The 14177-nt window shown below is 37.6% G+C and overlaps 1 protein-coding gene across 1 annotated transcript in view; it reads left to right on the top strand.

Moving 5' to 3' along the window:
• Nucleotides 1-14177, top strand: part of nes (lysophosphatidylcholine acyltransferase 3 protein nessy) — a 389051-nt gene that overhangs the window by 111115 nt on the left and 263759 nt on the right. Inside the window, exon 3 of the mRNA XM_090408067.1 lies at nucleotides 4423-4529. Within this exon, the coding sequence (XP_090264193.1) occupies nucleotides 4423-4529 (107 nt within the window). The remainder of the gene's footprint in view (nucleotides 1-4422; nucleotides 4530-14177) is intronic.

Genomic DNA, 14177 nt, shown 5'->3' on the forward strand with positions numbered 1-14177 from the left:
CTCAGGCAAGGCATTCTAATCATTCACAACTCTGCATGAAAAAAACCTGCCTCTCACTCCCCTACTCACACCCTCTTTATACAGTTTCCAGGGATGACCTCTGGTTCTCCCCTGATCTCCCACTATTCTCTATAGAACTTCTCCACCATTGATCTTATAACAACCCCTTACCAATTTGTAGGTCTCTATCATATCTCCCCTCTTCCTTCTCTCCACCAGACTCTGCAAATTACATCTTCTCAATCTTTCCTCATACTCAACATTCCAGAGGTCAGAAACTACCTTAGTCAGTTGCCTTTGGACCCTTTCCAACATCTCTTCATCCTTCTGAAAACCCGGTGACCAAATCTGGGCACAATAGTCCATGTGTGGCCTAATCAGAGCCTTATACAATGGAACAAGAATCTCCCTACTTCTACACGTCAGTGTCCTCCGCATCATTCCCAGAAGTCTTTGTGTTGTCTTCACAATTTTGGTGATGTGTCCCCTAAATTTTAGATCCTTATCCATTATCACTCCCAGATCTCTTATTTCCTCTACTTCCAACAATATATTCTCACCAAGCATAAATTCTGCATCCCATATTTGTTTTCCAAATTTTAAAACCTTACATTTTGCAACATTGAACTCACATCCCCATTTGCTTGCCCAGTCACTCAATTTATTCAAGTCTTCTTGCAAGGCCACAACATCTTCACTACTCTTTATGGTTCGTCCCAACTTTGCATCATCTGCAAACAACTGAATATCTCCATCCAAATCTTCGCCAATATCATTAATATATAAGTTGAATAGTAATGGCCCTAAAACAGACCCCTGAGGCACTCCACTAGTGACTTTCCTTTTCCTGGATATCGCACCCCCATACACAACTTGTTAATACCTATCAGATAGTCAGTCTCCAATCCAATGCACTAATCTAATATCCAACCCCATCTGCTCTAGTTTGACTGTCAGCTTATCATGAGGTACTCTATCAAATGTTTTTGCAAAATCCAAGTATATTACTGTGTATCCTTCTCCTCTGTCCAAGGAAGCAGTCACTTTATTGTAATAAGTAAGTAGATTACTAAAACATGACCTCCCTTTAGCAAATCCATGCTGTCCATCAAAGATTATACCATTGTTGTCAACCCAACTATGGATCCTAGTTCTCACAAGCTTCTCCAACAACTTAACCACAACACTTGACACAGAGATAGGCCTATAGTTTGATGCTTGAGTTCGATCACCTTCTTTATGAAGTGGCACAATCTTGCCCTCCTTCCACTCTTTAGGAACTTGACCAAGTGCAAGACTCGTATTAAAAAAATATGTCAAGGCAGGTGTCAACTCTCTGGCACATTCCTTCAGAATACGCGGTGATATATTATCAAGTCCCACAGCCTTATTTATATCTAGTTTACTCAACTCCCCCAAACACCTCTTGCTCACTTACAGTCAGTCTCTCCTCCACATCATCAACTGCTCTCAATCTCTCCAGGAAGTCACATTCACAAGATTGAAAGTTCTCTATGAACTGCTCATTAAGTATCTCCACAACACATTCTGCATCAGCTGTCTTTATACCATTTCCTCCGATCAATATCATCCTTCCATAATCATTCTTTCTTTTGCTGGCTACATATCGAAAGAACTCCCTAGGATTCTTTTTGGCTTCATTAGCTAACTGCTGTTCATACCTCTCTTTAGCTACTCTCACCAACCAAGTCACCCTCCTTGCCTGGTCTTTGTAGACCTCATGAAATTGGTTACTTCCACTTCTCTTATGCCGCCTCCACAATGCCCCTTTTCTCTGTATCGCATGCTTAATCTCTTTATTCATCCATCTCACACCTACCTTATTTAACCTTCTCACCCGTGGTATACATTTAGACATTGCATCTACTAAATAATTTTTGAAAATCCCCCAAGCTGCATTGATCTCTTTTCCAGCTAACTCCTCATTCCATGCTACACTTGCAAGCTGTCTCCTGAGCTCTTCATAATCACCCCCCCCCCCCTTGTAGTTCCACATATACCCTTTTTTCACAGGGGTCCTTGCACTGCTGGCAACCACCCAGGTAATCACCTCATGGTCACTTTCACCAATTGGTGGATGATTTGACACCTCATTGATAATTACATCCTCCGATGAGATGACCAAATCCAAGACCCTTAATCCTCGTGTGCCCTCTGTTACATACTGTCTGAGGTAATTATCCCTCAAAAACTCAAGAAACTCATTTTCTTTACTTCCAGTTGCTATCTCTTCATTCCAGTCTATATTGCCATAATTAAAATCACCCATAATGATCATTTCATTATGGGTGATTTTAATTATTCAAGCAAATATCTTGGCTTATAGTCAAATAAGCCAAGATATTTGCTTGGCTTATTTGACTATACATTTCACTATCACCACTATCCACATTACCAGGTCTATAACAACATCCCACCAAGTATTTGATTCTATTCGCCTCTATCTCACACCATACTGCCTCAAAACCACTGGCCCTATTTCCCTCTTGCATCTCTACCTTGTATGGACATAACTCTTGCTCTATCATCAATAGCACTCCCCCTCCCTTTTTATCCCTTCTATCCTCACGAAACACATCATACCCTTCCATCTCTATTCCTGTCAGGATGTCGTCCTCATCTAACCATGTCTCACTTATTCCGACAATCTTTGGGTGCACAGATGCAATTAGTGCAACCATTTCATCCGCCTTGTTTCTTATACTTCTAGCATTGGTATACAAACACAACAGCTCATTTCTGGATCTACAGCTAGTTCCACTGATACCACCCACTCGATGTGATCTCTCCATGCTGGACTGGGGCCATTTCCCTTTCTGCTTCTTCATTTCAGAACCCTTTGCAATTCCATCTGTTTCCTCTTGATCCCTGGTGATCCCATTTCTTTCCTGCCTACACATGCTCTCACCTCCTCTTGGAGCATCCACCTTTCTCACGCTGTGTACCCCTGTCCACCCTGAGCCTCCCCGTTTTCCTGCTCCTCTTGCACACCCATTCTCTCATTTTCTATACTCATACCACTCACTTCCCCATTCATTTCCACTTCTTCAATCTCTCCTGTCTTACTCTCCTGCTCTTCCACATCGCTCCCCTCTCGATCTGATTCATTCTCTCTATTCACTTCTCTACCTTCCAGCAGCAGTCTCTCCAAGCTACTCACACCATAACCACTCAAATGCAGTCCATCACTCCCATACAGCTCACTTCGTCCCTCAAACTCATTCCACACATTAACAAACTGTACTCCCATCTCCTCACACATTTCAGCCAGAATATCATTCATAATCCTTGCTCTCCGCCTCATTTCACCACAATCATACCTAGGCAACACACTGACTACCCTTCCTGTCACACTATTCTCTTTTATCTTTCCAAGCAGTCTCCTGACATTCATTTTGACCTGCTCTTTGTTCTCTCTCAAATCATTTGTACCAATTAATACAATTAACTCTTTTGCTCGCTCCCACCTCATATCCAATGCCTCAATCACTCATTTTACTGCCTGGAAAACATATCTTGTGCATTTTATACTCTAGCACACCTTTAATAATGGAGTCGCCATACAACGCCACTCGTTCATCTTTCGTTAACTCTTTCATGCCATCATGATTTTTTTTAATAGTTTTGACCTGAATTCTCTTAATTTCATTCCGCATCCATTTCATTTCTTGCCTCATCCAATCCAATTCACCTTCCGAATCTCGTGACACATTCTCTCTATCATTAATCTTTCTAACTTTCTAACTCTCGACCCTCTCTTCTCACTTTCACTCTCATTTATCTTTCTTTGTTTCCTTACTTTCGGACTAACATGCGTCCAACTTTCGCTATCATTCTTCTCACTTTTACTGTCATTCATTATGATGGCTGCTCTGCCATTTTTTTTTTTCCAGATCCATGTCTACACATACATATATAACATGGAATTAGTGGATAACACTGCCAATTAAGTGTGTCCTTATGTTCATCTTTTATTAGTTCATTTTTAAGGTTGTGCTATTAGATAGCACTGTTTCAGACTTATTGGCTTTCTTTAGGAATCTGTAATATTAGCAACTTGCTAGTCACAAGTTTTGTAAGCATGCTTTAACAGTGCAGAAAGATGGTATTATAGATAGCGTAATATATTCTGTTTAGAATACAGTGTGTGTAGAAATTCATTGTTAGCAAACTTCTCAGTATTGAATTGTTTTGTATTTCAAGAATGATTTATCATTCTTGAAATACAAAATTATTCTGAATCATTCTGAAAGAATGTATACATTTCTTGTCACCCAGTCCATAATCTTGTTTCTGTTTTTTTCTGCAGTTGCATAATTTTTTAAAGATAAAAAAGTATGCATTTATTTATAACATGACTAATTACTTTAGAATTTGCATTAAATAAGTTTGTTGTTGCAGGCTTGGATATTCTTCATTCTGTTACATGTGTCCTTGCAATGTATGCTATTCTGATTACAATTGGAGGCAGTGCGTTTTCAGTTACGTTGTCATTTGGAATATTTATGGTAAGATTCGTTAGTTATATTAATATTGCTTTAGAAGAAATGTGAGGTGTGTTGAGGAAAAAGAAATGAGGCTACAAAATTTTTTATATAATATACAGAGAAATCAATATTTTACTATTATTTTGCAGATTTTAACAATTGTTCACATATTTAGTTTGATAAATAATATGTGCATTACAGGCATTTTTTTCTAAGATATATTTGTATTGCACCTGCCAAAAATTCTGTGGTAAAAGTTTAGGTTAGTACATTAACATCAAATTTTTTTATACATTTTGCCAAATTGCAGCTGAAACTTAGAGATTTGCTGTATACTGTGATTATTACTTTGAGATGATGCTAAATATTAATCAGAAATCAATTCAAGATTCTGATGGAAAAATTTTATCATGAGGCGTGTGCATGCATATTTGTGTGTGTGAAGATGCTACATCTCTGAAATGCAACCAAAAATGAAGAATCAGAGTCTGCACTAATCTTCCAGAAAGAACTGGAAAAGAATTAGACATTTTGAGCAATGATTATTCGTCACTGTGAAGTTGTTGATATTCCAGTAACACCCTAAAGCCTCCAGTTGGACAGCAACCACATCTCCCAGACATAACATTTTTTTTGATATTACAAGTGTTATTGCATGGACACTCCCCTCCCCACGAAGTTCTAAGACTCATTGCAGGAGACCCAAACTATCAACACAATATCTATTGTACCTTTCCTTGAAACCATTAACAGACAAGGCACTCGCAACTGACTTGAGCAACCCTTTTCATTCATTCACACTCTCCAAGTGAAATATCTAGTCCTCAGCCCTTGCTAACCACACTCTTACCCAACTTCCAGGGATGACCTCTTGTTCTTCTCCCACTAGCCAAAAGTAACTAAGATGTTTCTATCATATTTCCCCTTTTTCACCTATCAACCAACTTTTACAATTCCACAAACCCTCATTCTATCCTCATAGAGAGCATTCCCTAGACCACTCACCATCTTGGTTATCCCCCCCCCCCGGATGCGCTCCACCACTTCCTCATCCCACGAAACTCAGCTGACCAGAACTGAGCACAGTAATGTGGATGTGGTAGTATCAAGGTTTTATAAAGAATAATGAAATTGCCTTTATCTTTGTTTGTTAGTGCGTTCTTCGATAACCAAGTAATTCTGTGAGCTACCCTGGCATACTTTAACAATATGCTCTCTATTTATGAAATACACATATACTTCATGTGGTACACAGCTTGTACTCTCTGTATCCCAAATTGCAAAACTTTACACTTTTCCACATTAAATCGGCATCCATTATGTTTTGCTTATACTGCATGCATATTCAAATCATCCTGCAAGGTCTCTACATCACCATGATTAACTATTACCCTATCCAACTTTGCATTATCAGCAAACAACTAAATATCTCCTTTCATATTATTTCCAATATTATTTATGTACAAATTAAATAGCAGGTCCAAGCACAGAGCCCTGAGAACCCACCACTCTATTTCACCTAAATTCACCTACATTCAATTTCACCTACCTTCTCCTGGATTCTCTCAAGAATCCAGGAGAAGGTAGGTGAAATTTAAAGAGATGTGCAAACAAGAATCTTGTTATTCTTTCCCCTTTCTCTTGATGGATGCATTGGAGAAAATGAAGCCAGGTAAGGCTCCAGGGTTTAATGGAAATCACCGTGAGTTTCTATGCCATAGTGGTAAATAAGCACGTTTCTGACTATCAAAGTTTTACTCTGATATTTTACAGACTGGACATGTACCTTCAAAGTTTAAAAGATAAAAAATAATAGCTATTTTGAAGCCAGGTAAACCAAATGAACAGGTAGAGAGTTATCGACCAATCACTTTGTTAAGCACTTTTCTCAAATTATTGGAGAGACTTTTACTGAATAGAATAGGCCCAGCAGGATTCAGATCAAACAGAAGCACTATAGACCTATATTCCTATCTTTGACTACATATATAGAAGTAGGATTTCAGCAGCACCTTAAGACTTCAGTTGCCTTTATAGACTTTACTACCGTCTATGATATGGTTTGGAGGCAGGGCCTCATTTATAAACTACTTAAAGTTACAAGATGCAAAACAACAACTGTGCTTATCAATAATATGCTCAGTAATAGGCTATTCCAGGTTGTTATGGGAACCAAAACAAGTGGAAGCAAATTACTGAATAATGGGCTTCCCCAGGGTTCTACCCTTTCTCCGATGTTATTTAACTTATATATCGCCGACATGTCAGATACCATATGCAGATGATTGGACTCTGGCAACAAGTAGTGGCTCAATAGAAATTACAGAGACAACACTGACAACTGACCTGGACTTCCTTGGCAGATATTTCAGGAATTGGCACCTTCAACCGAATACCAACAAGTTTGAGACTTGTTGGTATTCGGTTCCATCTTAATAACAAACTTGCCAATAGAGAACTTCATGTTTACCTTATTGGACAACTTCTTCAACACAATAGTACCCAAAAGTACTTGGGAATAACTCTTGACAGGTCTCTGACATTTAAAAAACACTTCACGAACACATCGGCTAAAATCAAGACTCGCAACAATATAATTCAGAAACTGATTGGAACATCTTGGGGAGCTTCTGCGATGACGCTTAGCTGCTCAGCTCTCAGCCTTGTATTTTCCACTGCTGAATATAGAGCTTCAGTGTGGATTAACAGTGCACATATCCATTTGGTTGACAAACAACTCAACAATACTATGCGTCTTATTTCAGGACAATCAAGAGTACTCCTATAGAATGGCTCTCTATTTTAAGCCATATTCCTCGTCCACCGTTAAGGCCAATGCCTTATGCAGGGGAGTATAGAAAGATCCAGGAAAACCCTCATCTTCCAGTGCATAGAGACACTTCAAATTTAATGAATAAATTGAAATTGAGATATCCTCCTGTTAGAACTGCTATAAGACTGTTAAAGGACAATTTTGACGTCAATCAAGAGTGGAGACGCAAATGGGAGGTGTTTGCAGATCCAGACCTGCAGAACCTTCTCTGCATTGAAGAACAACCACCTGGATGTAACCTTCCACGTAAAATGTGGATTACACTAAATCAGCTAAGGACTAACCACAGTCGATGTGCAGACTTTTTTTTTTTACAAGTGCCAGAAAATTTGTTCCCCACAATGTGACTGGAAGTGAGAAGCAGACCATCCACCATATTCATAAAAAATGCCCACTGAGAGCATATGAAGGAGAGGAACAAGATTTCCTAGTTCCAATACTTGCAACTATTGACTGGATTAATAACCTAGATATAAACATGTAATATCTGACTGATAGAAGAATCTTAATTTTCGTATTTGTAATTTCTATTGATGTTGTTTGTATATATTTAATGTGCTTGTGCTATAAACATTTATTTAGAGATGTCGAGTTTAGATTTTTTTATACATATATATGTCTATTTATATTTTAATTATATACATATTGTTATAATTGTCACCGACACTGTATATCTTTCTTTTTCTTGCGATGTAATAGCCATACGATAAATAAATCCTGGATTTTGCTCCTCCATATACTACTTTTTATCCAGCAGTATCATTATGTAGCCATTCCCTTTATCCAACTCAGCTGTCACCCTATTATTAAAAGTTAATAGATTACTAAGGCATGACTTACCCTTCACATAGCCCTACTGCCTCTCATATCATATTCTTATACACCCATTCCTGAATTCTCTTTCTGACCATCTTTTCCAGTACTTTTATCACCACTCCAGAAATACTGATTGGTCTATAATTCGTTACCAGAGACTTGCGTCCTCCTTTATTTAGAGGAATTACTTTGTCCTCCTCTCTTGGTCTTGGACTTTGCCAGAGCTGAGACTTAAATGGCCTAGTCAAAATTGTCAGTTCTCATGCAAGTTCTCTTAAAATGCAAGCCAATATGCTATCCAATTCTACAGCTGTATTTGCATTCAGATTCTGCAATATACTAAGTAACTCATCAACCTCTGTTCTCACATCAGTCCCTGTCACTTCTTATAACAATATCTTGCATACTATGCCCTTGCAAAATGATGACACGGTAACTCAACAATTTTGTTTGCCTCTGTTACCTCTCTACCATATGCGCTCATTAAAATCATCCTTTCATAGTCATTCTTTCTCCAACTTGCCACATAATGAAAAAAGCTCTCTGGGATTTCCTTTGATGTGTTCAGCTAATTTCTTCTCGTAATTTGATTTTGTCTTTCTTACCATGTTAGTCGGCTTTCTTGTTTGATTCTTGTAATATTCATGAGTTAGCTAGTCATCTTTCTCCTTATATACTCTCCACAACGTTTTCTTTTTTTTTTGCAGCTCATGCTTAATGATACTACTCATTCTTCTAACTCCTACTTGATTTACCCTCCTGACCTTGGGCATGCAATGTGATATGATAAGCACCATGAACATCCTTTCCTTACAAATCTTTATGCCATGGTACTGCTTCAAGCTGCCTCCTGAGTGTATCATAATCACTTGCCTCTTAGTTCCATATATATATATATATAAATATATATACCTTCTTAACTAGAATTTCCACGTTTTCTACTTCCCAAGTCTTTCCATATGATCACTTTCACCGACTGGAGGTAATGTAGCTACTTTAGTTATGTGTTATTAATCACATCAGCTATTCCAGTTATGTTAAAATTCTTGTCAGCTGTACCATTTATGTTACCTCTAATGAGATTGTTTTTTTTACTTAGTGTTAAGTACAGGAGTTCAATCCGATTAATGCAATGAGATGAATGACTCAAAACTAAGTTTTAAAAAAAATGTATATTTAATGAAATTAAAAACTATATACATTGCAATTAAAATTAATAACTATGAAACTATTTTGATCAAGATCTTCTAAAAGAAAACTATACTTTGGACTTACCTTTATGGGATAAAGTCATTCTCACACTGACTCAGTCTATTAATTGGTTGGCTTCACATGTACTTAATCGGTCCACCAGACTGAACATTTTGTTTTCACAACAAATTCCTACAAACAATAAATATTCATTAGAGTCAGTTCTTTATCAAGCCTTCCTCAGAATAAAAAAATTCTCATTAACTTCCCTGGGATTATGCAGTGTTTCCTTATTTGGCTTGCATTTGTTCGAGTCATTCTCAATGTTTCAGTGAGTATAATTATTCTTACCTTAGCAGTTACATTACAAGATGCACAAATTTATTATCAGAGAGAGGGGGGGGGAAGCCTCTTTCCCTATTTTATAAACAAAAGTATAACTATCTCTTCATAAATGCCACTTTCTCTGGACTGGGTTCTCAAAGTTCCATTCTCTTTCTCTCTTTTTTTTTTTTTTTTCTCTCCATTATCCAGGTACTAAATGCTCACTCTCTGTCACTGCGCTATCAATCACTCATTGACCTCCTTGGCAAGCATGTACACTTCATCTAAACCACTAAGTAAGAAGTTAGGTAGTAATGGCTGACACATTGTCGTTAGCAAAACGAGAATGTCTTTATGATGAACAACAGATAGCATGACACTTAACAATTGTGAATTATAATAAAGAACATTGAAATTATTACAACTATGAGATCTAGTAAGTACAATTTATTTCAAATACTTGACATTTCATATTAACATAAATATCAATATTGTGGACATCTCAATTGATGACTATACATGTTACGAAACCAAAATTTATAAATAGTAACATAAAGAAACAGTTGTAAAAAATGATCACAATTATAAATTATGCCTATTTACACCTGGAGAAAGGATTAAACCAAACATAATTTCTAGGCATCTTTAAGTTATAGTATAATAACCAAGAGGAAAAACTTTCAGCATTAAGATACATTTGTTTCTCAGGAGCTTCCCTGTCTGCACTTCCTTTGAGAACCATAATCTTTGTCTGGCTAGAATGAGCTAAAGTCCTCTTGATCTCATTAACTTTGTTAAGAATTTGACCTAGTTCTTCCTTGTCATTACAAAAGAGTACTCCTTTGTATCAAGCATATCTCAGATTACTGATCAATCTACTAGCTATCCTAATTCCTGTCTTGAGCTCATCCAATGCTACATGCATGATGTCCTCAGCATAGATACTAAATAAGTGAGGTGAAAGTAGGCATCCTTGCCTAACTACCTTTGCAACCTGGAGACAATCAGTTAATTCAACACATGTTCTTTCTGGGGCTTCTTGCTCACTGAACAAGTTAGTTCTCAACCTTCTTTTAATAACTTCCCACAGTTTCATATGTTGAACGTAGTCAAAAGCTTTAAAGCAGTCTATGAAACACATTTCCATATGGAGTCCAAATTCTTTATACTTTTCTGTGATCTAAGGTAAAGGATCTGATCTCTGGTACTCTTTACCTTTTCTAAAGCCTGCTTGTTTCTCAGGCATCTCTTCCTCAACTTTGGCCTCAATCCTATTTAGAATGATATTTAGTGAAATCTTACTCGTATACGAGATTAAACTAATAGTTCTCTAGTTCTTACAATCCTTCTTATGTAGTGGTATGAAAGGTGACTTCTTCCAGTCTCTAGGTCATGATCCTGTCTCCTATATTCTTGTGATCAATCTTTGAAACACTCCTATCCCTCCATCCTCTGTAGCCTTAATTAACTCTTGGCTTCCATCTGCACTTGGGTCATTATTGCTGTTAAGCTGCTTAACAGCTCTTTCAACTTTGTACCTAAGTGGAGGAGGTTCCAAATCACAATTTTTCTGGTGAGAGGGCTCTTCAAAATTTTCTTTATCCACTCTGTTGTACAGTTGTTCACAGTATTCTTTCCACCTGTTTTTGATTTCCAATTCTTTTGTTAGTAGTGCTCCATTCCTGTCTTTGATGACACTCAGTTTGGGCTTAAACTTGTGCTTTAGGTCACGAATCAAATGAAACATCCTTTTATAACTATGCTCCTCATCTAGAACTCTATCTCTTCACTTTTATTTCTATAAAATGTTTCCTTGTCTTGCCTGATGGCTCTTGTAATTTCTTTATGTAATCTCTCATATTCTTCAGTCCCTGTGTTGTTTCTCCAACTGCCTGCTTTCGATTAGATCCCATGTTGAATCTGATATCCAATGGTCTCTTGGTCTTCTTATTGGGCCAAGATACTTCACTGTAGCCTATATTATAATCTTCACTTTTTCCCAAAGCATTTCTGGTGAGTACTCCTCACTAGTCTCAAAAAAATCATCCAAGAGAGTTTCTGTTCCTTCTGTGGACCCACTGGGAATTATTCTGATATTCAGTCTAGTGGGATGTGCCTGACTTCGAAGGTTTCGGAGTCTTTGTCTTGCTTTGGCTCTTACTAGCTGATGGTCTGTAACCACAGTCTACTTCAGCAACAAGTACGCACATCAGAGATGCCTATCTTCCACTATTGGAGAGCCAGGATGTAATCACTCTGATGCCTTGACCTATCAGTGTTAGATTTCCAAGTCTATGTCTGTTGTGAGTGTTTCTGGAAAGAGGTATTGGTAATAACTAATTTGTTATTGTGGGCAAATTCCAACCACAGGTGTCACATAACTCCACATTTGACACATTGGTAGGCTGAGCCTTAAATCTAATACAAAGTATGCTGTCATTAATGGGATTATAAGCAAGAAAGGTTCTTTCTTGAACTGTCTCAGTATGACAGTGACCCATGATGTGTTTTGACCTTCTCCATTCCATCTGGTCTCTGTAATTCCTGATGTCAATTTTGTACCTCTCCATCTCTTTACAGACAATATCAAGAGTATCCATCTGTAGACCCTGAATGTTCCATGTAAAATTTCCCTCTATGATTAATCCTATACCATCTGTATTCCTCATTCACAATATCACTGACTTTTGTTGGAGACTCTAATATGCTTCTCAAACAGGATCCTCTGCCTAAGCTCTGAATGTGGCTGTGATTATTTTGCATGACAACTGATGCAGCATGAGATGTATTATAAGGCACAACCATATTAGCATTTTGGAATGAAGTCACTGCAAGAAAAAAAGCGGTAGGTTGCAGAGGCCCTTTCCATATATCTGGGAAGTTTTGTTCTCCAGTACATCCCATGTTGGCCAGGTGGGTTGGGACTTCTGCTTACTGAGGCAGACTCCCACTGCATAAGATGAAATGAAATAGCAAAATAGGAAAAATTCACCCCTAGCTCTCAAACACAATCGTTGGGGGAAAAGACCAAAAAGGAAAGAAAGGAGGGGAGGGACCAATCTACATATAACAGATGTATATTACATGAAGTAAGGCATTGTCCAGCATCAGGTACCTCTGGTTTGTCACTCTTACTCACTTAAGTGTACCCTTGTGGGATATCTATATCATCTACTTTAAGGAAATAGAACAGTTTACTTACATCTAAATAACTTGGTCTATCTCACACACACATATAAAGCAATAAATTCACTCAGTATTATTAGCAAAAATTTGAAAAAAAATTACTTATCTTTCCACAGTGTTACAAATTAATAATGTTTACCAAATATTGTCGAACTCCAATTAGTATTCAAGATGTCATATACCACAGATATCTTTCAACAGGAGAGATGTCAACCAGTACATGTACAAGGATGTTTTGAAATGTTAATAGAAAAATTCCATGGTAGCAACACTCCTCATTCAGCATTATCAGGGAAACAATTTTTGTATCAAAACACTTCACAATGTTGAAGTACCAGCCTCATTTTGTAAATGGAACCCATTTTGATGATAGGGAGGATCAACTCCAAATCATTTCTGCAGAAGACTTCCAATATTGGTTTGAAGCATGAATACTTCATGAAGCTTCAAAAACCATTGGATCTCTTTGAAGGACAAAGTGCTTGGATATATATATTATGCTATAAGTATTTGGACTCTATAACTTTGAATAATAAGTTTTACTGACAGTCTCATTTCTTTTTTGTCACACATTTCTCCTATTATAATTCTTTATTATAACTTATGTAAACTAGTATTGAACTGAAAAAAAAAAAAATTGATTGGTTGAAATATCTAAATAGCTATAAATAAACATGTTATACTTATAATGGAATTGATTACAATTTAATGTTAAAAATACTATCATCTAAATTTAGTATGTACACTATCTACCAATAATTGTCTGGACACTTTAGCAATTTATAATTGATACCAGCAGGCAAACCCTAATATTGGGTATGTCCACCTTTGTCTTTGATCACCTCCTGCACCTTTTGAGGGAGGCTTTCCACCAATATGCAGCAGACGTCACGTGGAATTTGTCTCCATTCCTCCATCAAAGCAGCACTGAGTTCAGCGACAGATCAAGGACATGCTGCTCTGGACCTCAATCACCACTGCTCCAGTTCATCCCACAGGTTTTCCTGTCCTCAACCCCCACTTGTGGGGTTGAGGTCAGGACTCTGTGCAGGCCAGGGTAGTCATTTAATACCCAGCTGTTCATATCATTCCATAACAGCTGCAGTTTTATGGCATGCCATTGTCATCTTGATAGTAACATGGGTCCATTCCATAAAAACTCCACAGTGTAGGCAGCACCTGATTATCCAGAATATCACTGCGCTGAGCTCCCTTCATGGAAGCACGGACAATGACCAGTGGTCCCACTTCAAACCAGCTGAATGCACCCCACACTATTTCTCATCCACCACCAAACTTTACTGTGGGTACAACACACT

The sequence above is a fragment of the Typopeltis vanoorti genome, chromosome 18 (assembly GCF_054136105.1).
Source record: "Typopeltis vanoorti isolate ZY-2024b chromosome 18, IOZ_Tvanoo_1.0, whole genome shotgun sequence".
Taxonomy (NCBI): Eukaryota; Metazoa; Arthropoda; class Arachnida; order Uropygi; family Thelyphonidae; genus Typopeltis; species Typopeltis vanoorti.